This window comes from Neophocaena asiaeorientalis, unplaced genomic scaffold (assembly GCF_003031525.2).
Source record: "Neophocaena asiaeorientalis asiaeorientalis breed wild unplaced genomic scaffold, Neophocaena_asiaeorientalis_V1.1 scaffold230, whole genome shotgun sequence".
NCBI lineage: Eukaryota > Metazoa > Chordata > Mammalia > Artiodactyla > Phocoenidae > Neophocaena > Neophocaena asiaeorientalis.
Genome location: NW_020175186.1, coordinates 573224 through 600760, shown reverse-complemented (window position 1 = coordinate 600760; position 27537 = coordinate 573224). Strand labels below are relative to the sequence as shown.

General features: G+C 38.6%; 2 protein-coding genes across 2 annotated transcripts in view; one reads left to right on the top strand and one right to left on the bottom strand.

The window, feature by feature from the left end:
• Positions 1 to 6853: 6853 nt before the first annotated feature.
• Positions 6854 to 27537, bottom strand: part of GTF2H1 (general transcription factor IIH subunit 1) — a 31490-nt gene continuing 10806 nt past the window's right edge. The window contains exons 3-15 of the mRNA XM_024764596.1: positions 26651 to 26843; positions 25686 to 25851; positions 24665 to 24758; positions 22627 to 22776; positions 21045 to 21124; positions 17740 to 17867; positions 17539 to 17626; positions 14768 to 14856; positions 14270 to 14387; positions 12181 to 12271; positions 11593 to 11708; positions 10415 to 10507; positions 6854 to 7853 (exon numbers count right to left, since the gene is read on the bottom strand). Of these exons, the coding sequence (XP_024620364.1) occupies positions 7767 to 7853; positions 10415 to 10507; positions 11593 to 11708; positions 12181 to 12271; positions 14270 to 14387; positions 14768 to 14856; positions 17539 to 17626; positions 17740 to 17867; positions 21045 to 21124; positions 22627 to 22776; positions 24665 to 24758; positions 25686 to 25851; positions 26651 to 26843 (1493 nt within the window). The 3' untranslated portion in view covers positions 6854 to 7766. The remainder of the gene's footprint in view (positions 7854 to 10414; positions 10508 to 11592; positions 11709 to 12180; positions 12272 to 14269; positions 14388 to 14767; positions 14857 to 17538; positions 17627 to 17739; positions 17868 to 21044; positions 21125 to 22626; positions 22777 to 24664; positions 24759 to 25685; positions 25852 to 26650; positions 26844 to 27537) is intronic.
• Positions 21275 to 22322, top strand: LOC112412854 (heterogeneous nuclear ribonucleoprotein A1-like). The gene has a single exon (XM_024764597.1). The coding sequence runs from the start codon at positions 21296 to 21298 to the stop codon at positions 22247 to 22249; it is 954 nt and encodes a 317-aa protein (XP_024620365.1). The 5' UTR covers positions 21275 to 21295; the 3' UTR covers positions 22250 to 22322.

Here is a 27537-nt window from a genome sequence, read left to right as displayed (position 1 = left end):
GCTCCTTCTCTGGAGACTGAATGGTCTCAGAGAAAAGTTCCCCAAATACTGACATGTGAGAGACCTGGCTGGCAAAGCGGCTTCCCCCCAGTTACCCCGGTGGACATCCTCTATTCGACAGACCTGGCTGTGCACATGGAGCTTCTAATCCACGTTAAATAACTTGCTCAAATATAAGGGCCAGCTGAAGGGTTTTACAGTCTGTTCAGAGTTTGGAGTGAAGTGGCCATAGGAGTGTTAGAAGATCGAGCCAGCTGCAAACTGTGGTGAAAGAAAAGTTGGTCAAGAAAGTTAAGGGAACCTTAGTACCCTGCTCAGCTGTGATGCTTGATATCTTCTATTTGCCCTGCAGGTCCACTCTCTTCTTCTCCACCCTGCTCTGGGTTCTGAGGGGCTGACCTGAAGCAAGCACACAGCAACGGTGCCCTTTGCCTTCCCTGCAGAGACTGGGGGAGAGGGAAAGTGAGATGGAGCCCTCCCTGTGGGACTGTGGGTGGTTTGTGTCCCTTAACTCCTGTCAGGGTCTCTTCTCTCCTGGTAACCACTTCTTTCCGTCGCCTCATCAGGCCTAGGCCTGGTAACTAGGATACTGCACTGTAACTTATGGTTTCTCTCTACTCTGCCTACACTTTGGAAAACTATCCCTTTATTAATCTCCTTAAATCACCCAATTTGAGGGTGCCATTTATTTCCTGCCAGGACCCTGACTGAAGCACCAAACAATATTCACATTATCAAAACGTGAACACTGTTGATCATCAAAAAACCGTGAACTATGTTGGGAGGCTGGAGAGAGGGAAATGGGAATAATGATAAGAACACTAAATCCTTAATGACCATTAATAGTGGAGAATAACAAAATTGATAAATTGAGAATGGTATAATATAAGCTAAAAGAGTTGAAAGTGATTAATTCTGTGATGAGGGAAGTTGGTGGATTTGATGTTTTGGTATGCACCTTTTAGTGTTGATTTTTTAAATTATGAGCATGAATAACTTTGCTAAAAAACAAAATTAATTTTTAAAAAGTAAAATGTCAGGAGAAAACGGGACAGCGAAGGTCCGTTGAATTCTTCTGAGGACCCAGCACATAACAGAGGCTTAGGCACCAACAGCAGAGTTGGAGCCTGGGTGGCCCTCCCTCAGGGCTTCAAATCCAAGAATCTGTGTCCGTCACTGCACTTCAGGAGAAGGAAGCAGTCTCCCAGCCTCAGAGCCACATGTGCTTGTCAGTGTGTGGCCTGATAGCACAGATCTCCCTTTCTCCGTTATTTAGAGCAGGGAGAAAAGAAAGTTCCAGCCTGCCTGAGCAGGGTGGGGAGGCAGTAAGGCGATTAGAGAGAGAAAGGTCAATAGTTCGCAGCTGCACAGATTTGCTTTGAAGAGCTGAGCCTGAATCTTAGCTCTCCACTCTCAAATTGGAGTCAGGGTATTTAGGCAAGTCATTTCACCTTTCCGAGACTCAGTTTTATTAAGTTCCATGAAGGCACAGTCTATTCTACCCATCATCTAGGACAGTGCCTTTTCCTGACCCGGAGATTTTATACGGTGGGGTCTGTAGACTGATGTATAGTAGGAGCTTGATAAATAATTGTTGAGTGAATCCTAAGGATTAAGAATGTACATATAACATGGCAAATATCTAGCAAATAGATCTAATAAATATTAGTTTTTTTCCCTTACTCTCTGGTCCCTATCAATGTTGATATTTTATGCTAGCCTGAGTCAATAAGCTTTGAGCTGAAGCCAGGTAAAGGTAAATAATAATAAATGGTATGAAGAACAATTATTGAGTGCTTAATTTGTGCCATGCAGTATTCTAAGCACTTACATTTATTAGCTTATTCAACCTTCACAATAAATCTGTAAGTACGCTTATTACGCCCATCTTAAAAGTGAGGAAACTGAGGCATGAAGTGATGAAGTAACTGCACAACTATTAAGTGGCAGGGTTGGGATTTGAACCCAGGTAGCTCAGCTGTAGAGCTTGAGCGCTTTCTCGTTGACTAGATTTTTACTAACCTATTCATGTAACACAGAAAATTGATCACTATTATGTTTTTAAAGAAATTCCGTCTTGCCTAACTAAGCTATACTTGTGATATGCAACTGTCCAGATGACAAATCACCATGTTTAGGTCTGGGGATGTGCTCCCTGAAGCCTGTTAGTGACCTTGTTTTGAAGAGAAACCCCTTCACCTGTTTTATCAAGTTTCAAGGTTGCTCTCCTGCTAACTCAGCATATTTTCAACCTGTTTTTCTTTGATCCCAACCTCTATTTTTTCCTCTTAATTTTTATTGGAGTATAGTTGATTTACAATGTTGTGTTAGTTTCAGGTATACAGCAAAGTGAATCAGTTATACATATATCCACTTTTTTAGATTCTTTCCCCATATAGGCCATTACAGAGTATTGAGTAGACTTCCCTGTGCTATACAGTAGGTCCTTAATAGTTATCTATTTTATATATAGTAATGTGTATGTCAGCCCCATCTCCCAATTTATCCCTTCCCCTGCTTACCCCCAGTAACCATAAGTTTGTTTTCTACATAGATCCCAACCTCTATTTTTACAAAAAAATTTTAGCAAGTACTTAAAAGATAACAGGATGTGCTTCCCTTCCCCTTCTCACCAAAAAAAGGGAAAGTTTCCCTAAATATCAAACATAAGATATGAAATGAAACATTAATTTCAAATGAATTTTGGATTCTAATTTACAGTATCTTTTAACGTACAGTTGTCTCTTGACCTATATTTTACATCCCAGGGAAGAACACAGAAACGTTCTCCTCACGTTCTCAAAAGAATGGAATTTATTTCATAAATACTGCAACTGAAGTGTGAAATCAGTTATAAGCAATTTTATATGTATATTTTAAAGTAATCTGGAGAATGCAGGGCACCACAAAAACGTGACTATTAATACATCTATTAAAGATAGGCCATGAAAATTAGATTTGGGCAGTTTTTTTGGGTGTAAAAGTACAAAAGTAAGCACCTTTACTGTTCTTTGAGGAAATTTTCTTCCATTTAGATTTCTAAACAGTGAAATCGAGAAGATGCTGCCTTTCACCGTGTGGCTCAGTGAAAACCTGTATCAGCATTAAGGACAGCACTCACCCAGCACATGTCATGTGTTGGGCTCTGCTCCAAGTGCCCTATATATACTCTATTTGTTATCCTCACAGTAATCCTATCAGTTAAGTACTATAACACTCACTTTACAGATGAAGAAGAAACCAAGGCACAGATTAAGTAGTCACACATCTAGTGAGCTACGCAGCTGGGATTCGAACCCAGTGTAGGTCCAATGACCGTGCTCTAATGGCTCCGCTACACCATGTCTCTACTGCTGCTGAGGCTGCAGTCAATTCTGGGAGGGCCTGTTATAACACTACTTTTTCTCTACTTTTTATAGTAGAGAAATCCCAAAAATTCCAAGGAATTTTTGCATTCAGGCCAGACATAGCCTGTTCTTATGGATAACCAGGTGCCAGAAGTATCACACTAATGGATAAGATCAAAATTCATAAAAACTTAGCTTACAGAAATGGGACCATGAATGGGTTCTCTATGGAGAAGAGCCCCATTGTCAGGGCTTATCTTAAAGGGTATAAATGTGTGCACAGGTGTTTCTTTGCTAGAAAAATCTTAGATTGTAGGTTAGAAAAATAATTTTAAGCACATAGAAAAATGTCCAGGAGAAAATACACTAAGCACTACCTCAAGAGAATGAGATTTGGGGGTAAGGATACAGAAACATCTTCTATTATTTTATATATGTCAGTACTATTCAAACCTTAAAAATATTATACTTTTGTAATAATTTAAAAAATGGACATTAATGGTCAGTGATTTTGTATTTGTCATTCCTTTTTCACTGCTCTGTTCACCACTTAGGTCCTCGAACCAGAAAGATGTAACTCTGAGTAATAAAGGTCTTTGAATTCTAATACCTAGTGAACCTGAATTTGACATGAGGGAGGGCAAATCCAGTGAGGTAAGTATAGACATTTCTGTGATTATAACTAGCATGTAGTTGAGTTTTGTTTTTCAATCCAATCTGACAATCTTTGTCTTTTAGAGTGTTCAGTCTGTTTCAATTGCTAGTAAGTTGGGTATAAGTCTACCATCTTGCTATTTCTATGACTACAGATCAGTAAAATTTTAAATTTAAGCCAGTTTAGGGACTTCCCTGGCAGTCCAGTGGTTAAGACCCTGCAGTGGGGATGCAGGTTCAATCCCTGGTCAGGGAACTAAGATCCGGCAAGCCGTGCTGTGCGGCCAATAAGCAAATAAATAAATAAATAAATACAAGCCAGTTTATCTTATGCTTCAACCTCAGCCTACTTTCCTTTTTAAAGAGAATTCATTTTTATTTATTTATTGGCTGCGCGCACAGCTTGTGGGATCTTAGTTCCCTGACCAAGGATCAAACCTGGGCCCACAGCAGTGAAAGCACCAACTCTTAACCACTGGACTGCCAGGGAACTGCCTTCGGCCTACTTTTGTTATCATTCATCCCAACAAACACAGCAGGTTACCAGATGGCCAGAGAGGGTGTAGGTTTTTCATGCTGTTTTGTTAGTGGGAGTGGAAAGAGCTGGATCGCTGGCTCCACCTCAACAGGTATAATTCCATGTTTGTCATAAATATTAGGGATTCTACAAAAGACTATGAAAACAGGGCTCTGTGGTTACAAAGTTTGAATTCCAAGGTCTTTTCTGTGACTTAAATACACACCCAATCGAGGATATGGACTACAAACTAAGGCTGATCACCCCTGAACCAGGTTCTAGGCAATGCTCCAGCTCTGGACAGTTTAAGAGCTGAAAATAATTAAGACTCCCCTGGCCTCAGGAACTGGGAAAACAGCTGAGTCTTGAAGAAGCTAAATTGGGAAAGGGCAGAGGTAATGCACTGAGAACTCCCATGCAAGTTCTGACACTGGAAATAGCAAATCTAAGTTTAAAACGGGCAGCTTTCCATACGAGGGCCACTGTTGGCTCCAGATGATATATGCACCAATAGGAAATCACTTTCTGGATTAAACCCTCAGCCTGGGTGAGTGGCTTACCCGCCTAAGTTACAGGTGTTTAAGCAATCTTGTTTTCCAGACTAAAGCAGATGTCACAAAGTATCCTACTCATTTTGCAGTGTTAAGTCCAAAGTATACTAGCACTACTGATTTTATGTTTTTCCAGGAGAAACTCATTTTCCTAAGGCATGACATGCTTTCACTATACTATTGTATTTTGCAGCCCTTTGGGCTAATGGGACCCACTAGGCAGAATAAGCCCATAATGTGATTTGCAGTAAAAGAAGTACAGAATAGAATTGGAGGCAGGAATGACTGATGGGGCAGTCAAAGGAAAAACTATGCAGTGGAAGCCTGCGCTGGGGAATAAAAGCTTCCAACTTCACAAGCATCTAGTCCCATCTCAGTGACTGCAGAAGCTTAGCAGTTTAGAGTAAGCTCTGACACTTACTGGGGTAAATTACTTAACATCAAAACCATTTCTAAAGGTGCTAGGAACAGTACTGGTTTATCGCAGCTCTCAATCACCAGCGGCTGCTATCATTTTCCACAATGTGAAGGTGGGGCCATAGTAGGTCTAAACAGCTGCCAAAGTTCATTTTGAAAGGACTCCAAGGATCAAGTATTTCAAATATAAGCTGGACTTGAAAGTGAGAGCTACCTCTGGTGAAATCCCCCTTAAGTCCTTCATTCCTTATGAGACTTAATCATACACCGTAATGAAAGTCTTTATTCAGTTCCCTCTTCTATTTACCAGAATTCCACTTTAATTTGGACCTAGTTTCCAGTCTGGATTGTTCCAAAGCCTTCTAGGTTTTGGCATCCCCAACTGCTGGACTCTTAATCCAACAAAACAAACAGAACAAGCAAAATACCCTCAGAAAAACAACTCATGTGCTTAAAATTTTCTCCAGGTCCCCCATGCCTAATGGGTAAGGTCTGAATTTCTTATCTTGGCCTTACAAAGCCATCTGAAACCTGAATTAAACTGATTTTCCCAGCCTCTTCACTTCCAACTCTCCAATCCAACAAACACTCTTGTCCCAACACGTGTGTGTGTGTGGGTCTTTCAAAGTCTTCACATCTTCATCATGCACTTCCATGTTCAACCTTCAAGGCTTAGGTAAAATGTTACTTCTTTAGTGAAGCCCACCCAATTCCCCCAATGGTTTCTTCCTTCAGGTTCCATTGTATTTATCACTTAATCTTTAACAGAGCACTCAACAGAGCATTTTATTTCTTTACGTCTGCCTTTCCCAGACATGCTCTTTCTTCTGTTTCAAACATGTTTCTATCTGCTCGATTGCTACTGCTTATAGAGTAGCTGTGGAAATACTCATTTGAAATGCACTTTGTACCACTGTGAAGTGTAACCCACCCCTACTGAACCGATCTGAAGGAGAAGTGGGGCGGCTGAAGCAGAAGAATGATGCTGCTACTTTCCTTTTACTGGTTCAAAGTCTGAACAGGCTGAAAACCTGTTGTAGCCATTTCATGAAAGATAACCAGCTTGCATAATGGCTTAAAAAAATGAGTAGCTCTCGAGCAGCCCACCCAAGTAAGTACCACACATAAGGAGAATCCACAAGATGTGTTACAGTTAAAAGAGTATCTATAAAAAGTTTTACTTTTTTCTGTAATTTTTAATATAAGACATCTAAAGTCTTAGATAAACGGTGAGTTGATACTATCAGGAACAAAATATGGCACAGATTCCAAAAACAAATCTTTTTTTTTTTTTTTGCATTTAGGCTTTGCAATGATTATCAATTCGCCAAGGACCGTAACACTCAGATACTGGAGAAAAAGAGATATGAGAAACATCTTTTATTTTTTCTAAAGAGGTGAAAATAAGTAAGATTTCTTATATCTCTCACTCATAAGATTTTTAAACTCTTAAAAATGCAATTTCTTTTCAAAGCACATGCCATCTTAAAAAAAATCTTAGCAATGTACATTTGCACTCAAAGAAAAACATGCAGCGCATTGTCCTCTGACAAAATTCTGCATAAAAACCCCACACAACTTTCTGCAAATATGTCCCCTCTTTATCTTTTAGGGACTCCAAACCACAAACATTCAGTGCAATATTTATTGTTTCTTATTTCCGTAGGAAACACAGGACCAATGATGTCTTCTGACTACAACTGTTTCCGGATGGCTGAGCAACAGTCTCCCTCTGCTTTATTTTAAAGTACTCTCTTTAGCTTGCTGATGTAAGGTACAACTAGAATTCAGCAAAACTTGAGGATCCAAGTGGAAGATGGAGGAGAAATACTTAAGGTGTACCCTGTGCCATAAACTTAGGAAAAAAATTTACACAATAACAAAACAAAACCAAAAATCCTCAGATTTTATCAATGCACCCTTTTAAAAAGTTTTTTTTTTTTTTAGATTCCTGAAAGCAGCTTAATGTGAATCAAAAGCAGTTCCTGAGTAACTGCTGTAAACAGTGTCTTTTTAAAATATATATATATATATATATTTGCAACTTAGCTCATTTTGGTTCTGCCTTAATTTACCTCCCTAGCTTTTAGTTTAATCCTAGTTCCCTTCTTTTCAGTTCTCAATGTGCAAGTACAATAGCATCAGCTCCGAGTCGGCATGGTACAGATGTTTCTTGTCACTTCTGTGTGATCACCTGCATGTCTGACAGGCCAGGTTTCCAGAGTCACTGCAGGTTACAGTTCTCTCAGTCTCACAGAACCTGTGAGAGCCACGGACACTTCACGTTTTCTTCATCAGACGCCGTGACTGCCACGTGTGGAGCTTGTTGTAAGCTGTCTGGAGCATCTCCTCTATGTGACTTACCAACTGAAAAACATAGCAAGACACTTACGCAACAATGGTAAAGGCTGGGGAAGTTACTGCTTCTGATCCAGATCTGGCACATACTTCAGTGCTGTTCCCAAGCTCTTTTTTGTTTCTCCAATGAGGTAACATGCAAGCCCTCTGTGAAAGTGTTATCAGACACATTTTGTATAGAAAGGTAAGAGGGATGGTGGGGTATAGTAGAGGCTGGAAATTCACCTGCTTTGCCTGCACTGTATGTCTGCCCTGTCAGTAACCAGCCATAGGACAACATGAAATCCTGGGTTCTAGGCTTTAGTTTCTTTTGTCAAATGAGAAAGGTGAACTAAACTGGTGATTTCTAGATATAAACATTAGCCTCTTGACTAAGATCAAGAGGGTAGCATCAACACTAACTTAGAGAAAATTTGAAAAATGCCCCACTCCCCTGAAGATTCTGAGGCAGCAGGTCTGGGATGAGACCCAGGAATCTTTTGATTTTCAAAAGCTCCTCCACTTAATTCTGCTGCACAGGCAACCTTGTGAAGCACTTTTCTATGTTCTCTAGAGTCTTTTCCAGGTCTAACACTTCAGGATTTCAATGTAACTCAGCAGATTACAGAAAAATCTAAATGGTCTCAAAGCTTCGCACAAGTATTATGTCATGCCTTAGGTCAGGACTACGTATCTTGAGCAGAAAAAAATTTTACCCTCGTCACAGACATAACTAGAAGTCAAGGACCACACTGAACTAAGCTGATAAAGACTCCTAAGGCAGAGTGTCTTTGGATTATCTGTTTCCTCGGAAGTGGACAGTGTAATTGACATGGTTGGAAGTAAAAGTCTTATGAAAAGTCTGCAGGTCAATTTTGGCAGTATGGGGACAGAGACCAGAAGTCCTAAATCCTTGTAGCATGCCAATAACTTAGATTCAATCTGAGGTAGTTAAAAACAAAATAAACTCTTATTTACCACACCTGTTATCACTATGTGTGTGTGTGTGTGTGTGTGTGTGTGCGCACGCACGTGCACAAGGGGGAGTGTTATGTTACTTACTTCTGTCTGGGAACTACACTGCTCCATAGGCTGCAGTGGCTCCACAGAACCAGTTGGAAGAGATGAACGCCACAGCCTCCTGTAAGGCTGCACATGGCCTCAGAATCCTTTTGACTATAGTGCTCCAGGCAGTGACAGTCAATTGAGAAGGCACATAAACTGAAATCTACTTGTCACCCTTGCTCTGCTGTGGGAAGACACTTCAAGCTTCTTTTCTGATTATAAATAACATTGTTATATTTTAAGAAAAACCACTTAGAATGTTTAGGGAATAAAAACTTACTAAAAATATTACTGATGAAGATTTTTCAACTTTCAACTGTAAAACTTGTTTTGATTATCCTACTCACTGAAACACTGAACTCTTAAGTTTGTACATACTACTTTTTTCCCTGTCACCTCTGAGAAGACTTGCATTAACACACAGAGAAACAATCTTGTGTGGTTGCTCTAGCCTTCCATTAAAAACAACGCTAAAAATCCTGGGCATAAGGTGACACTTCTCACTGCCTTACCCACTGCCATGCCCTGCTGTCAACCACGGAAGCTGAAGGCAGATCATAATCCAGGAACTGTTCAGCTTACTTTCATAGAATGGCAATTCTACCTTCCTCTGCATTGCTACATTTGTACTTGCTACTCAGGTTTTCAAAATAAATACCTTTAGGAACATACATATAGGTTGTAAATCTATAAAGAAAAGCATGTAGGTGATTATTACAAATCCTGGTTAGTCATGGCCTTGAGAGAGTGGGACAGGGACACTCAGGGTACTGGTTCTATTTTTACCATGATTGGTGGGTACACAAATACTTACTTGTTTTACTATTTAAAAGAGCAAATATATTTTATACACTTCTGAATGTATGATACATTTTACAATTAAAAAACTATTCCTGGGACTTCCCTCGTGGTCCAGTGGTAAAGAGTCCGCCTTACAATGCAGGGGACACAGGTTTGATCGATGGTCAGGGAACTAAGATCCCACATGCCACCGGGGAACTAAGCCCGTGTGCCCACGCACCACAACTAGAGAGAATCCCGTGCACCGCAAGGAAGAGCCCGCGGCGCCACAACAAAAGATCCCGCATGGGGCTTCCCTGATGGCGCAGTGATTGAGAGTCCGCCTGCCGATGTAGGGGACACGGATTCATGCCCTGGTCCAGGAAGATCCCACATAACGCGAAGCGGCTGGGCCCGTGAGCCACGGCCGCTAAGCCTGCGCGTCCGGAGCCTGTGCTCCACAACGGGAGATGCCACAACAGTGAGAGGCCCGCATACCCCCCCCCAAAAAAAAAAAAGATCCCGCATGCTGCAACTAAGACCTGATGCTGCCAAAAATAAAATAAATAAATGCTCTTAAAAAAAAAAAAAAAAAAAAGCAGCCTTAAAAAAACCAAAAAACCCCCCAGTATTCCCAGCAACAGAAAAAAAACAACATATATACTCATTTACAGGAAAACAAAGTAAATTTCATCATTTTACTACACAGAGAAAAATATTAGGCCAAAATTAAATTGTTGCCTTACATTTGTGCTTAAATACTGTCTCCGAATTTTTTCTTGGAATGGGCAGAGTTTTGTAACTTGGAATCGTTCCAAATTACTTTTCATTTTCACTACCTAAAAAAAGATGAGAGAAATAACGAATTACAGACTCTCAAAGAACCTACAGGGATCAAGAGAAAAACACACATAAGGTTTCTTTTTCTTTCTTCTTCTTTTTTTGAAGATTAACTGGCTCCACCAGGCAGAGAAGCAATATCGAATATATTCAGATTCTTTTGGTTTATAATTCATATCCTTCCTGATGTTTTTTGTGCATGTGTATAAATGCATATGTAGAAAATATACAGTATACACTGTTTTAAAATTCCACTTGGTTTAACGGCAACATCTTTAAGTCATTAAATACTAAGTCGTCATTTAAAATGGATGTATCTTTAACCAATCCCCTTCTGGTAGATATTTAGACCATTTCTACACAGACAGTGGTAGAGAAACATCTCTATGGCTCAATCTTTGCATACATTCATTGTTAATTATTTCCTTAGATTAAGTTTCTAAATGTTGAACTTCTGGGTCAAAGCGTGTTTTAAAAAGGTAGTACCTGTAGTGGAGGAAAGGACTCTCTTCTTAGCAACTTGGCCATCACTGATCATTCTAAGTTTTTTATCCTTTCACAAATTATAGATGAAAAATGCGCTTTTTATGTAGCTTTAAAGATAATTTATTTGAATACTGAGTATGAAAATTTCCTCTTAGGTTTATTGGGCCACTTGCATTCTGTAGTGAATCGCCTGTTAAAAATGTTTTGCCTATTATTTTAAATGGGGTATTTATCTTTCTCTTAAAGATTGTTTATAAGAGCAGACTATATAGTAAAGCTATTAATACGTTTTTTAAAAATTGAATTATAGTTGTTTACAATGTTGTGTTAGCTTCTGGTGCATAGCAAACTGATTCAGTTAACTTTTAAGATGCACGATTATAAGTTATGGAACTGGTCTGGATCTCAAGTTTCTTTGTATACAAAATGGGTGTCAATACCTACTCCATCAGGATGCCTGTGAGGCTTAAATGAAACAATATATGCAAAGTAGTGTTTGGCACATGGTAAACATTCAATACAATTTTCCAACTTCAAGATAACACTTCACTAAGTTACACTACTACAACAGCTGGCTGTGTTTGGAATGGGTTCTGACCTTTTCTTCTAGGAATGGCGTATTAACGGGAAAGCAGGACCAGAAGTGCCGCAGAAGTTCCCCAACAGCCACATACAGGTGTTTCAATTCAGACTGAATATCATTTGGCACCATCTCTGCAAAAGAAAAAGTGGTCCATAGGATAAAAGCTATTTTCCCCTGTGCGTGGTCTCTGAAAGAATGACAACTCAGAGAATAAATCTGAAACGTGCACTCTGCCAATACCAGGATGTGCTATTCTGAGACAAGTTACTGGTTTTGTGGCCGACAGACCACAGAATTTAAATTTCCTTGGGGTTTTGGAGGAATTTTCAGGTTTTGCTTTAAGAGGTAGGAGAGGAAAAAAAATGTGTGACGAGCAATGTCACACATTACTAGTGTGACACAGCAACGTGCCACTGTTTGTAATATTAAAACAATACTGAAACATCAACTCTTGTCTAAATATGCTTTAGGATCTGGATGCATAAAAACAAAACAAAAATCCCAGAAATGTCCCAAAGAGAAACCAATAAAACTTAGCACTCTTCTCAAATTGCTCTTCTGAGGTTTAGGTAAACGGACAGCAACATGAGGTCCAGCACATACGGTTTATGGCTTGCTGTGTCCCTCCCTGCATCAGTGCTCCTCCAGGTGACAGTGCTGTGATGGTACTACTGGCAGCACTGCTTGAGAGAACCTGAAAGAAATTAAGACAAAAAAGTGGTTTCTCTCTTTTTTGGCCATCTTTTTTACTTAACATTTCAGTTCTACAGCAAAATGTCCAAAAAGTCTTCATTCCTGTATAAATACATAAGTTATAGCAACCAGAGTGAACCACTTTCCATGAGGCTAGAAACACAATATGTGTAGAAACAGAATACCTACCAATCTTCCAGGAATACCAGGCAAGTCCATAGGTACTTCAAAATACACACGCTTTTGTCTAGTCAAGCCCCCCTGCCTTTTTTAATGTATAGTTGATTTACAATTTTGTGCTAGTTTCAGGTGTACAGCAAAGTGATTCAGTTACACATGTATATGTATGTATCTATATATTTTTTTCATTCTTTTCCATTATAGTTTATCACAAGATACTGAATATAGCTCCCTGTGCAGTAAATTCTTATTGTTTATCTATTTTCTATATGGTAGTGTGCATCTGTTAATCCCATACTCCCAATTTATCCCTGCCCACCACCCCTCCTTCTCCTTTGGTAACCATAAGTTTGTTTTCTATGTCTGTTTCTGTTTTGTAAATAAGTTCACTAGTACTTTTTTTTTAAAGATTGGGAGTGAGTTATCTATCTATCTATCTATTTATTTATGGCTGTGTTGGGTCTTCGTTGCTGCATGTGGGCTTTCTCTAGTTGCCGTGAGTGGGGGCTACTCTTCATTGCTGTGCATGTGCTTCCCATTGCAGTGGTTTCTCTTGTTGTGGAGCATGGGCTCTAGGTGCATGGGCTTCAGTAGTTGTGGCACACAGGCTTATCAGTTGTGGCGCATGGGCTTAGTTGCTCCACGGCATGTAGGATCTTCCTGGACCAGGGCTCGAACACGTGTCCCCTGCATTGGCAGGTGGATTCTTAACCACTGTGCCACCAGGGAAGTCCCTGTACTATTTTTTAGATTCTATATAGAAGTGATATCATGTAATATATGTCTTTCTCTGTCTTAGCCAAGCCCTTACTTAACTACCAACTTAACTTATGAACTCTTAGCACTGAAGGTAAGAGTGCTAAGGTAAAACTGAGTTTAAGGAAAGAAAAAAAAGACAATAAAACAAATGTTAAATCCTTACTGGCAGCTGACATAAGAAAATCCAGCAAAGCAGAAATGTATCATTTGTCACTTTTCAAGAAGTGAATACACCTAGCCAAAAGGGGAAAAAACCCCACATTCCCCACTGTATCCATATCAACATTTAGGGACATAACCGATCTATCTCTTCATTGAGTGCCTAACAAGTACCAAGGGCTAGCCATGGAGAGGAACAAATCATTTGCTGAATAGCTCAAGCGCAGGTTTAGTGTGTCTCAGTGAAGTTTTTACAAGTAGAAACCTATGTGTGTATGGGCTGGATGAAAAAAATATTTAACTTGGTGTGAAGAGCACATTACAGGACAACTATGAGTCAAGGGGACATGAATGCTCACTTTATTCCTATTTCCTTTTGTTAGAAATGCATTGTAACCAGAAGTTTCAGCGACCGCTGAGCTTGCCGACTAGTCACTGGCTACACTCAGGTATACACATCCGAGGGCAGATGACCTCTTCATGTGTCTCAGATAATGAAATCACTTTTTTAGGGGTGTGCGGAAGAATCTAAATATTTAAGACTGACCACAGCTTAAAAAAGTTAGGTGGACCTACTTTGGCCCAAGGGCCAGATCTTGCACAAGTATAGTATCTAGAGAGTGATGTCCAGAAATTTGGGGAAATCTGGGATTTTTCCAATAAAACTGTGTATATGGAAGAAAAAATCAGCAAGCACAAAACTCATTATCTTACTTTTCATCATCATCTTACCTTCAGGTATGCCAAATACCTCTTTTCTCTACCTCTTTTTCAATTTATTAAGCAGAAATATGTCTTTAAACCCCATTAAAGTATTAGTTTTACAGTTCAATGTGAATGTGCTCATAAACTGAGAAAACAGAATGGGAATTCTGTTTTTCAAACAGTACAAGTCACCTACCTGAGTTAATTTGGGTGTATAAGCTTCCATTTCTTGTCTAATACTTTGAAAAGAATTAATAATGTCCTGACTTGTTGCATACTGTAGCGACTGGATTGGAGTTGGACCATGATAGTACCTGAAGATTAGCAAAGAAGAAATTACTAATCACACAGAATAAAGGTGCTCAACATTTGTCTTTCAAATATTTTAGCAGTCTCAAGACAACATTCTCCCCAAAGTAAAGAGTTAAAGATATTTCAATAATATAATTTAATTCCTGTAAGGGCAATAGGAAGAAAACAGCACAGATAGCCAAAATTTATTTTCTTGGCTTCCATCATTTAGGATCCTTTCCTGAGATGCACAAAGTAAATTTTTAAGGAAATAAGATACTGTATTTTATGGTAACAAACTAATTAAAGCTTGAGTTCTATACTTGCAGAATATATTCTGCAATGACTTGTAATATAAAACTATTCTGTCTCAAGTTAATTTAATATTAGTCACCAAACTTACCTGTCTGACTTCTTGAGGTTTAGTGCAATTGTTTTTATGGAATTATTTTTTCCCAAGTCTTCATATTCAATGGACTCTTGTAACTTCGCCTATAATTATCAACACAACACTTTTTATTGTAAAGTTCTCTTACAAAAGTAATGAACATGACTGAAAAAGCAAAACTGTACAAAGGATAAAATATGAAGTCTTCCCAAAATGAATCTCACTTCCTAGACATGACTGCTCTACAAATGGCTGAACCCATTTTTTTTCACCATCCACTTACAGAGTACTTGTTTTCCTACACTCTGACCAAACTAAGCATTACTGAACCTTTAATATTTGAAAATCTGGTAGATGAAAATGTGTATTTTACTATTTTTCTCCCCAAATAAATATTAAAAAATAATTTTTTTACGTGTTGCAAATACTTTTCTTCCAATTTGGTGTTTTTCAATTTTAATTATTCCCTTTATGCTTATTCTTTCTGTGGGTTAATTTTTTGCTTAAATCTTTGATCCACTTAGAATTATTTTGAAGTAAGTAGTAAGGTAGGGAATCTGAGGGTTTTTTAAAATATTAAATTATTAATCAGTCCCCCTAACACCATTTGTAGAATAATGTCTTTCCCCACTGATTCTGAAATGTCATGTTTATCATATATGTATTTAATTCCTCCATGTAATAAATATTTGGGTTTACTTCTGGATTCTTTATTTTGGTTTTACTACTGTGTTTTCTCCTGGACTAGTAACAAAATGCTATATTTCTACAGCCTTATAATAAAAACACATTAATTATAAGACACGTGGTGACAATCTACGTAAACACTTGGGAAAACAATTTTACAATATTTCATCCCTACAGAGCTATGGAATTCATCTGGTTAGCTCTCATCTGTAGCTTCCCAGACTAGGATCAAAACGTTTAAGATATTAAATATACCTCAAAAAAGATCAATCTGAAAACAGCATTTTAAACTGCCCCTATTTTAAGAGTCTAAATAGTCCTCTTGTAGTATAGGAACAAATCTGACCTCAGCATGCTATTCAGAGTAACACATCCATCAGTCCCACCTTACCTAGACTCAGCCTAAGCTTTTATTACTTTCTCAGCTCTACACCCTTGAGCCAACTTCAAAGCATACTGATGTCTTCATTACCTTTCCCATATGTCAAGCTCATTTCTACCCCTGCTGTTACCTTACCCAAGTCATGTCCCAACCTAACCTCTTATATAAATCCAAATCCTAAGCCTCTGCCAAGGCCTAGTTATTCACCTAACTTTCATACTTAACTGAAAGCTCCATGAATATAATACTTCTGGATCTCTCATTCTATAAATCCCTTGCAGAACACACAGCATTCAACTATTGACTTGAAAAAATATCTACAGAGTCAGTTTATCACTGAATATTGTGAAAATTCACACAATGATTTTTGACAATTCTTTCACTACCAAGAATCACAGGTACTTAGTGCAATATTGCAAAGAAAAGCATCACTTCCTAGATTTCTTCTTTAGCATCTCTAACTTACATTTTAGATTCACTTTGCTTAGTTCAGAAAAGAAATATCTTACTGACTTTGATAATTTTAAAGGTGTATATCCCTGTAGAAACATATTAAGTAACTGAAATATATAAAAGACTCGCCTATAATCCCCCTTTAAAAATCATAAACTTAATTATATCATATTAGTCTGTTCTGTGAACTTCATCTACTTGCTCACTCTTTGGCTCCTATTGTAAATCACACAATTACTATACTTTAAATTGTTTTATAATTATTCTTTTGATTTTGTTTTACCTGTAGACACTAAGTTCTTTGAGGACAAGAACCCAATCTTATTCTTTCTTGTTTCCCACCACCTAATATGGCATGTAAGGCAACTCAAAAATGGTTTCTTGAATTTAATTTTAATGAACTGAACTATCGTATGGTATATGTGAACTCTTTTTAATTCAACAATCCTTTTAAAAAGCCATTAATTGCTGCATGCATCAATCTCCATTGTATGGATGTATCAGGGATATTAGGATGGTTGCTATTTTCTCAATTATAATACTGCCATGAGTATCTGTATCTGAATCTTTGCACACAACTTTATTTTTTAAAAAAATAAATGTCCAAAGTGGAATACTATCCAGAAGTGGAATTAAGGGTATAAACCTTCAAAAATTTAATACATATTGCCTGACTGCCCTCTAAGGAAGCTTTATCATAACTTATTTTTATAACGAGGGAGGGAGGAACTTAAAAAAACTGAGGGATAGCGAAGCTTGGCAAAGTTGCAGGGAGAGAAGAAACATACAAGTAGGTAACTGTTCATATTCCCCCACAACCTCTTTTCAGTATTTAATGAAAGACATTTCCAGTTCTGAAATGCCAGGTTTAACATGAGGGCCAATCTTATCTTTTAAAATCACATACACTAACCTTTAGTTTTTTCTTTCTGTCATATTGTCTTTGTTGATACTCTTTCCCAGAAAATAAAACTGTATGTTAATATGTGTATGTGTCTACAGGTGAAGGAAAAAAATAAAAATAAATAAAAAAATAAAACAATAAAAACAGTTAACAGACTTGAGTCCATGGAAAGCAGGCTGGCAGGCCAAAACTGAGGAAGTACTCTTTAAAATGTTCTACAATTTAAGCCAAATGCTTAACATCTTGGCCAGAAGGAACTGAGTCATCTGAACTGATCAAGGGTCAACATAAGGTACTCGCAGTTACATAAGGTATCTGGAGAAATGTGAGCCGTAAATGTCCCAGACTTTTTACCCATACCCTTTTTACTGCTGGCTGAAAGCAATCTGCATCTCCAGAATTTCCATCAATGCTGCTGGGCTCGCCATTTTGCTCATTTTGTGCTTCTCTGAAAACAAAGGAAAAAAAATTAATGTTGAAAACCACAGGCAGAACAAAAACAAAACTCCATCTGGCTATCATGGAAAACCCAGTTATTGTATCTTAGCATGTGTACTTAACTGTTTCCTGAGACCTGCTGCCAGGACCATGGCACTGTGATGGTTAAATCTCTTGATGATGGCAGCATTACTATTCTCTCTTATGGACTTAGAATTAGAAGTAGATGGCACAGAGGAAATGCCATAGCCCTGTGAGAAACAATTTAGTAGATTAAAAATTAAAATAAACTTCTGGTTTTCTTACCTATTATGAGAGACATGTTGGGCCGTAAAAACTTTCTGGATGACAGGACTTTATTAATTCTGAGCATTATCAAATACTTACAGGTAAACATTTAAAAATAAGTGACATTATACACACAAAAAATGAACAAATACTACTAACTGCTTTTAGTATCGCAAAAATACCTTAACTGTTAAGTGCTGCATTTTTTTCCTAAAGAGCAATTTTGGATCTAGATTAAAATACCAGTTAGTGGGACGTTGGGCTGTAAGTCAGTACACTTAGTTAAAACTCATAGGGGCTACGAAAGAAGAAGCCGTCACTCCCACCGGAGTGGGGTACAGGGAGGGTAGGGTAGGTTCAAAAAAGCTTCACGGAGCACCATAAGATGAATAGGTGCTTGCAAGGCAAAAACGGAGACACTTCAGGAAGAGGAAACTAAACAAAGGTATAGAAGTAATGTAATACATATTGTGCCATGGGTTTGTATGTAGTTCGGTATTCCTGGAATGAAGGGTGGGCCAGGGATTGGTGGGACATAAGGTTAAAGAGGTATGAGAAAGATCATAAAAACTCATATGCCATTCATTCATTTATCAAATAATTACTGAGTGCCTAATACCTCCTATGTGATGGGGATAGGCCAGTAATAGGAACAGTCAGCCTCATGGAACTTACAGTCTACTGAAAGAAGACTGACAACTGACAAGTAAAACAAGGTAAAAATAAGACCATTTTTGATAGTGACAGACGCTATGAAGAAAATAAAGAAAAGAAATGGAGAAAATAAAGACACAGTGTAGTGACTGGAATGGGAGGAGATACTTTAGATAGGGAGGTTAGGGAAGGTCTCACTGAAGAAGTAACATTAGAACAGATGTCCAAAAGATGGGTAGAAGCTAGTTAGGTAGAAGAGCAGGAAGAAGGAACAGCAAGTGCAAAGGCCCTGAGGTAGAAAAAGCCTGATACGGACCTTAAAGAAGGCAATTATGTTTGGAGCACGAATCGAGTGGAAACAGCCCCAACTGAGGGAGAAGTAGGCAGAGGCCAAATCAAGAAGAGCACGGTAGGAGTTTTGATTTTATTCTAAGTTCAATGAGAAATCACTGAAGAGTTTTACATAAGGGGGGCATTATGATCTGATTTGTAACTCTTACTGCTAGGGAAGAATAAACTATAGGGAATAAACGTTGAAATAAGAAGATCAATTAGGAGGTTAATGCAAGCAATGAAGCAACGGTACCCTAAAAGCAAGAGGGTGTAAGTGTCTACAGAGACAGAGGAGATGTAGACAGATCAGAGATGTGTTGTTGAGTACTTGTTGATCAATTGAATGTTGGAGGTGAAGAAAGGGGAGGAATCAAGGAGACTCCTAGGTTTTGGCTTGAGTAACTGAGTCCATGGTAATGGTTTTGTTTTTTTTAAACTGACATACAGATGACCCAGGAGGAAATAGGTTTTTGAGAATGGGAATCAAAGGTTCTATTTTGGATATGTTATGTTGAAGGGTGCTGTGAACTACCTAAGTGAAGATATCAAGTAGGGAGTTGGATATATGATTTTGGAGTTCTGGGGTTAAGACAGACCAGGACTAACTGGGAGTCATCATTACATAATTAGAATTTGAAGCAATGGAATGGAAAGAATGTATTTACAAGGAGGCTCAAGTCTGTATCCTGGGACAGAACTACTAGAGGATGACAGGGGAAAAAGAGGCATTAAAGGAACAACTGAATCAACCAATTAAAAGGATTGGATATATAAATTTTTATATATCCTTACAAGGGAACACTAGTTGCAAGTCTGTACCCTTAAACAACATCTCTCCAATTTTGCTACCCCTTCCCAAGGTCAGAACTATTAACCTCATTTTACAAGAAAACTTAGAAAAATGTTTATAAACTACAGTTTAAGCCAGGTAAGTCTATGTACTTAACAACCGTGTGGTGTATTTAGCTCAGATTGATAGTGATAACAGGAAAAGTGAAGAAAGGTATGCACAACATACCACCATTTTTATTAAAAAAAATTTAAACTCCCCCTCCATATTAAGCTGTATCTTTTTAAAAATATATTTAAATTTAAATTTAATTTTATTTTATTTTTGGCCACGCTGCGCAACATGTGGAATCTTAGTTCCCCGACCAGGGATAGAACCCACGCCCCCTGCATTGGAAGCGCGGAGTCTCAACCACTGGACCGCCAGGGAAGTCCCTTAAGCTGTATCTTAAGCTTCGTTTTCTCCAGGTGATTAAAGAGGGCCACGTTTGTAACGTGTTGAGATTCACCAAGGAAGTGACTGAATGCTGAGAATTTTCAAGAAAACAACTGAATTTCATTAGGGAAATGACTCACTGGGACATCAAGGATTACTTTCTGTTAATTTAATAATTTAGACTATAGGACACAATTTTAACATTGGTTTTCTCACCAGGTGCATGCATATACCAAGAGGAAAAAGGGGGGGGGGAGGAAGGAATGAGCATGTTTATATGACTAACAGAATAGTAGCCAAAGGAAGGGCAAGTGTCAAGAGAATACCTGAGGAAAGCAGGTTCCTTCCTAGCCTAGAAGATAGAGGCAGGGATAGAATTAGCCTTGATCAGAAGGGATCACCTATTTCTCCGTGATTGGATAAACTTCTCAGTCTGGAGTCAGAGGTAGGTGCTGAGGTAGGTGCTCATACCTGATGGTCTAGCTGTTGAAACATACTGGGGCTAATATAGGGTAAGGGTCATGACTGTGCTCAAGATCTGGCAAATAGTGGGCAACCAACAATGTTAACTTTTCCCTGTATACTAGTATTTAGGCACATTTATTTAGATTAATGTTAGATACAGCATAAAAAACATCGTGTTAAACCTTCATTAATACCTAGGCAACTGTTGATGGGGGAGCTAGAAAATTCTTTTAAAAAATGTTTTACCAATTCATATGGAAATTTCAGTTCTCCAAGGCAATCTTAATAATAAACAGTGCTCTTGAAAAGCACTTTTGATAAACCATTCCAAATAACAGTATTTTGTTTGTTTTACCTTCTAACAAGTTAGAATATCTATACTCAAGGCAATTTTAAAATTATACAAATGTTGAAGACTAGGAAAAGACTGTTTTCTCTCGTAAATCCTTTTACTACTACTTACCTCATCTAATGGTTTATCTTCCAAAGCTGTCAAATCAAGTAGTGGGTTTTTCACTCCCAATGAAACCATTGTTTTTAACCCTAGAAAATCAATGAAACAAAAAGTGATTAAGTTTTCCTTTCTCAGAAATAAAAAAATTCACTAACAGCAGTAATGACGAGAGCAGCAAATTAAATGCTAGAGTGTGTTTCTGCCCATGGATGCCGCCGAGTAAGCATCGTTGACGTCTCCCCGCCCCCTCCACTGCCGTCATGTCTAAGTCAGAGTCACCCAAAGAGCCCGAACAGCTGCGGAAGCTCTTCATCGGAGGTTTGAGCTTTGAAACAACCAATGCGAGTCTGAGGAGCCATTGTGAGCAGCGGGGAGCGCTCACAGACTGTGTGGTAACGAGGGATCCAAACACCAGGCGCTCCAGAGGCTTCGCGTTTGTCACATATGCCACTGTGGAGGAGGTGGATGCGGCCATGAAGGCAAGGCCACACAAGGTGGATGGAAGAGTGGTGGAACCAAAGAGGGCCATCTCAAGAGAAGATTCTCAAAGACCTGGTACCCACTTAACTGTGAAAAACATTTTTGTTGGTGGCATTAAAGAAGACACTGAAGAACATCACCTAAGAGATTATTTTGAACAGTATGGGAAAATTGAAGTGACTGAAATCATGACTGACCGAGGCAGTGGCAAAAATAGAGGCTTTGCTTTTGTAACCTTTGATGACCATGACTCTGTAGACAAGACTGTCATTCAGAAATATCACACAGTGAACGGCCACAACTGTGAAGTAAGGAAAGCCCTATCTAAGCAAGAGATGGCTGGTGCTTTATCCAGCCAAAGAGGTCGAAGTGGTTCTGGAAATTTTGGTGGTGGTCGTGGAGGGGGTTTTGGTGGGAATGGCAACTTTGGTCGTGGAGGAAACTTCAGTGGTCGAGGTGGCTTTGGTGGCAGCCGCGGTGGTGGGGGATATGGTGGCAGTGGGGATGGCTATAATGGATTTGGTAATGATGCAAGCAGTTTTGGAGGCGGTGGAAGCTACAATGATTTTGGCAGTTGCAGCAATCAATCTTCAAATTTTGGACCCATGAAAGGAGGAAACTTTGGGGGCAGTAGTTCTGGTCCCTACGGTGGTGGAGGCCAATACTTTGCCAAACCCCGAAACCAAGGTGGTTCCAGCAGCAGCAGTAGCTACGGCAGTGGCAGAAGGTTTTGATTACTGCCAGGAAACAAAGCTTAGCAGGAGAGGAGAGCCAGAGAAGTGACAGGGAAGCTACAGGTTACAACAGATTTGTGAACTCCGCCAAGCACAGTGGTGGCAGGGCCTAGCTGGTATAAAGAAGACGTGTTTTAGACAATACTCGTGTATGCGCAAAAAAACTCGAGGACTGTATTTGTGACTAATTGTATAACAGGTTATTTTAGTTTCTGTTCTGTGTAAAGTGTAAAGCATTCCAACAAAGGGTTTTAATGTAGATTCTTTTTTTTGCACCCATGCTGTTGATTGCTAAATGTAAGTCTGATCATGACGCTGAATAAATAAATGTCTTTTTAAAATAAATAAATAAATGTGTGTCAAGGATAAACAGTTACCTTTTTCATCTATTTTGGCACATTCTGCAAAGAGGTCCTTTGACCCAGTATTCAGCCGGTCCCTGTGAAAATAATGGGACTGAAAGAAACGTGTCCAGAACTCCTTTTCTGTCATGTTGTGGGGAACATTTTCTGCATATTTCATTTTTACTGTGAAAAAAACCCATAATAGTTACATAGTGAATCTCCAATTCTTAAAACCCCTCAAATTAGTTTCAAAATAGACTAACAGCAAAACTAGATTATGAAAGTATTCAACTTTACAAACTGTATATAATAATTGTAAATATAAAATATAACTTGAGAGATTAGGTAAGGCACTACCTTTATGAATCTTAACAAATTACAAACAAAACCTTATTTTGAATATTTATTTATTTGGCTGTGCCGGGTCTTATTTGAGGCATGCAGGATCGTCGTTGCAGCATGCAGGCTCTAGTTCCCTGACCAGGGATCGAACCCGGGCCCCCTGCATTGGGCGTGTGGAGTCTTAACCAATGGACCATGAGGGAAGTCCCACAAAACCTTATTTTGTACCAAGAAAATTGACGAGTTTCAAAGTTTTAGTGGAAACACCAAGCTTTTTGGAGTGAGACTCGAATCTGCTTATTTGATCACTTATATATGGACACTTTTAATCCAAGGCACCGTGTTAGGTGCTGGGGAAATAAATAAAGATCTCCATAACCCAATGGACTATCAGTTCGGCACTCCAGATTTTTACACATTATTCAATAAGTAAAGAGATTAAGAGGTTTAGGTCTCTTAAGCTGGAGAGCCTAAGTTTAAAATTCTAGGTCTGCCACTTACTGTCTGTGTGATGCTGGACAAATTGCTTAATCTTTCTTTATCTTGGCTTCCTCATCTGTAATGTGGGGGTAATGATAGTACCTACTTCATAGGTACTATCTGTGATGATTAAATGAGTTAATATACATAAAGGCCTTAGAATGGTGTCTGGCACATAGTAAACACTACATAATTATGTTATTATCAGAAAGATAAGAAAATAATTACATTATAATGTGGTAAGACACAGAGCCCTATGGAAGGAATGGGGAGGGGGCTTATATCTGCCTAAGATAGTCAGGATTTTACAGAAGTGGCAATGAAGTGATGCTTGAGCTGAGTCCTGTGGGAGAGAGATGTTTCCTAAGGACTAAAGGGGCAGGAGTGAGGAAGTATAAAGAGAGAATAGTGTATAGCTTGAGAGCTTTGTTTAATTAGAAGAATGACTGAAGCAGCTGCTCTCAACCTTGGCTGCACATCGTAAATCACTAGAGCTAGAATCAAAACATTTATACTTTTAGGATGATTTCTGCAAGGGAGGCAGCATGAAGGATGATCTGAGTTAGTGCTGTAGAGACTCATTTATTGATGCCTCTGGAGCATGTCATCTTACTCATGTATGTTAAAGGGTATATAAAGTTTAGGAACTTCCCTGGTGGTCCAGTGGTAAAGAATCCACCTTCCAATGCAGGGGACGCAGGTTCGATCCCTGGTCGGGGAACTAAGATCCTACATGCTGCGGGGCAACTAAGCCCGCGTGCTGCAACTACTGAGCCTGCACACCTCAACTAGAGAGCCCGTGTGCCGCAAACTACAGGGCCCACACACTCTGGAGCCCATGGGCTCTGGAGCCTGCACACCACAACTAGAGAGAGAAAAATCAGCAGGCCACAACTAGAGAGAAGCCTGCACACTGCAACGAAGAGCCCATGCGCCGCAACTAAGACCCAATGCAGCCAAAAATAAATATATACATAAAAAAGAAAAAATAACTTAAATATTAAAGAAAAAAAAGTTTAAGAACCACCAATGGAAAGAATGGGAAAGTCATCATACCAATGGATTGATGACAGCACATTATATGCTAAGCCATTAGTATCTACCACATGTCAGGCACTGGAAAACGTACTTTACATATTTTATAGCACTTCATCAGGAATAAAGGTAAAGCCTTTTGCTTTTCAATGATACATTACTGAATTCATCCAAACAAATATTTTAACTATCTGAAAGAACTGATTCTTCTTACCTGCTGGATAGGTCCTAAATATGGACTCAATGATATCAGTCGTTAAATTGTATCTCAGACCATTACATCCATCTGTTTGGGGTCGGACATCAGCCTAAAATAAAGACCACATATATATATCTGTATTTGTTAGAATATTGGGGGAAGATGTCTAAGAACCCAATGAACACTGGACAAAGGTGGAAAAACAGACTCTCTGAATGAAACAGAGACAGAGATAAGTCCCTCACCTATACTTTTGGCATAGAGACAGGGCTCACAGAAGCCTGACCTGGTTTCACATAATTTTAGTGAACTGTAAAATCTGCTTTTTGAAAATATAATGGTCAAAAATGGCACATTTAAGTGTGGCCAAAGGCAGATATCTAGTGGAGATTTAACATAGAACTTATACAGTTACCAAATATTTAACTATTTGGTTACTAAGTAGTTAAATATTATCTGATTGGTTTCTTTAGAAGGCCTTATTAATTCAATTCTCTGCTAAGCACTCAGAAAGATGCCAAACACGTAACTGCTACTCAAATGTTTGTTAAATGTATAAATACTGCTTTGGTTTTACCGTCACTTTCTAATTCCATACATAAGGTAGTCTCAATTTTCCTCTTAAGATACATTTTACAAATCTTACTTTTTTATAACCTGGTGGTCATTATACGTTTAAACTTTGCATTGTAAGTAAAATATTGCAATCATTAAAAAAAGGTAGCTGAAAGCCCTAAATTTAAAAGTAATAGGGGAAGTAAGCATTAGTCCAGTTGCTATAAGATTTTCAAAAGTCCATTTGATTTCCAGCATACTAGAGTCAAGTCCAGAAAACTAAGAAAATATAACTGGCAAAAAATATATAAATTAAAAAAGATACTGTATGTATTTTAAAAATTATTTTAGAAGAATACCGTGGATACTGAAGTATCCACTAATTTACTTGAAGAAAATGCTAAATTTTACAAAAGAAGTGGCATCGTTAACACATATACCACGGTTTTTTTCCCTTTAGAAATCTAGAAGGGTCACATACCAGAAATGCTGCAGAAATGCCAACATCCTGCTTATGATTAGATGTGGAAGAACTCTCTGTTGCATTCACATTTAAACGATTGGCCCAGAATTCCTCAGCACTGATCACCTGACTCACAACAAGGTCTTTATAAAGCTGAAACAAAACAGGATCTTCTTGCAGCATTCTGGTGATAGAATATATCGAACATATTGAACTTTTAGAATAAAACACAATTTAGGTAACATTCAAAAAAGACTTTAGCCACATGAAACACCCAACTTTCATTTTGTGATGACTGAGCGGCAGAGGTCATTTAGTTCATTTGTCAGTAATTAAAAGCAAAAAAACATTTTTGGAGGAACAAATGTAAGTGCAGATAAACAGAAGTCAGTCTGAAGAAGCAAAGGCTAAACTCTTTGAAGGCATGGATTTGGTCTTATTCATCCCTATATTCCAGTGATACAAAGGCTGTATTTGTACTGTACTGTATTCTCTTTCACAAAAAGGTGAATGGGGAAGAGAGATTTTCTAGCAACTAGTTTTTCATGGTGATAAGCACCTGGAGCCATAAGCACAGAAAGATAATTCATCTTATCCGAAATTCTCATTATTTTAGATGTTTTCTCAACTTTTTTACAGTATGACTACTTTCAGGTTTCTTATTCACACACACATTTCTAATGGTTTAGTATCTTCTCTGTGACAAAGAACTAGAGAATTAAGGGACCTTATTAGCACCTTCGAATCGCAGTTCTGTTCCTAATCAGATGTTAGGTTTGAGGCAGTTCGTCTGAGTTTATCTCATCTGCCGAAAGCCAAAGCTAGTAAGATGCTAAAGTTAATAACCAAACACAGAGGTAAAGATAACGAAGCCCATATTTTCCTAAACTACACTGTCAAAGCACAAGGGGTGAGAAATAAACTATTACTTGACTGGTGAGAACCTAGCATCTCTTTAAAAGGCTGTTCTTTTCCTCCTTCACCTGTTTTTCTCTTCCAGTTCTTTATTTGCTTTCCTCTTGAATTTGGGCAGCAGCTGCTGAAGAAGGTCTTTCACTGCATCTCGCTCTTTCACTGCTGTGCTTTCATTGGAAAAATGGAAGTTAGTTGTGTCCCCTGCATGCAGGACCAGCTGAAGTTGAATTTTAGCTTTTCCTTCTGGACTGATTTTCTGGCCTAAAAAGAAGCATGAGGCTAGTTAGATAAGGACACTCACACTGTGGAAAGTCATACAATAAGTTACTTCTCTCAAGACTCAGGCTTCCTTTGGGCTTTAGTTGCCCTATTCCAATCTTGATGCTTCAGCAGAAAATGTACAATTCTCAAATAATCCCACATAACCAGAGCATGGTTCAACAAATTCACTGCTAGCACTTGGCTTCCTTCTTCAGTATCCTTTTTGTGTGGCACTTCTCACCCACTGCTTCCACCTATGGATACTAAGGGCTTTGGTTTCCACTCAACTGGGCAGCTTTCTTAAAAGCTTTCTAAACAGCCAACTCAGAGTCCTGAATCCACCCTGAATAGCTGCTTCCAACTGACAATATCATTAATAAAAATGATTTGTCACGATTCAAAAAACTCCAAAACATAGCCCATGGCATAATTACTAATTGCGAAGGAAAATACGTAATTTTACATTTGAGAGATCAGGTGTCAGCACTTCAACCAAGTGACCAAACTTAGCCTCATTAAAAATGGAACAACCTGACACTATGGGCTTTCTGAGGTGACGGAATAGCAACACCACCACTTATGTGTTGTTCTTGCTGAAAATGTCTAACTTGAGTATAATCAAGCCTGTAGACCTGACTTTTAATTTATAAGAAATACAGGTATACAGGAAAAAAATGAAACAAAACCTTGAGGA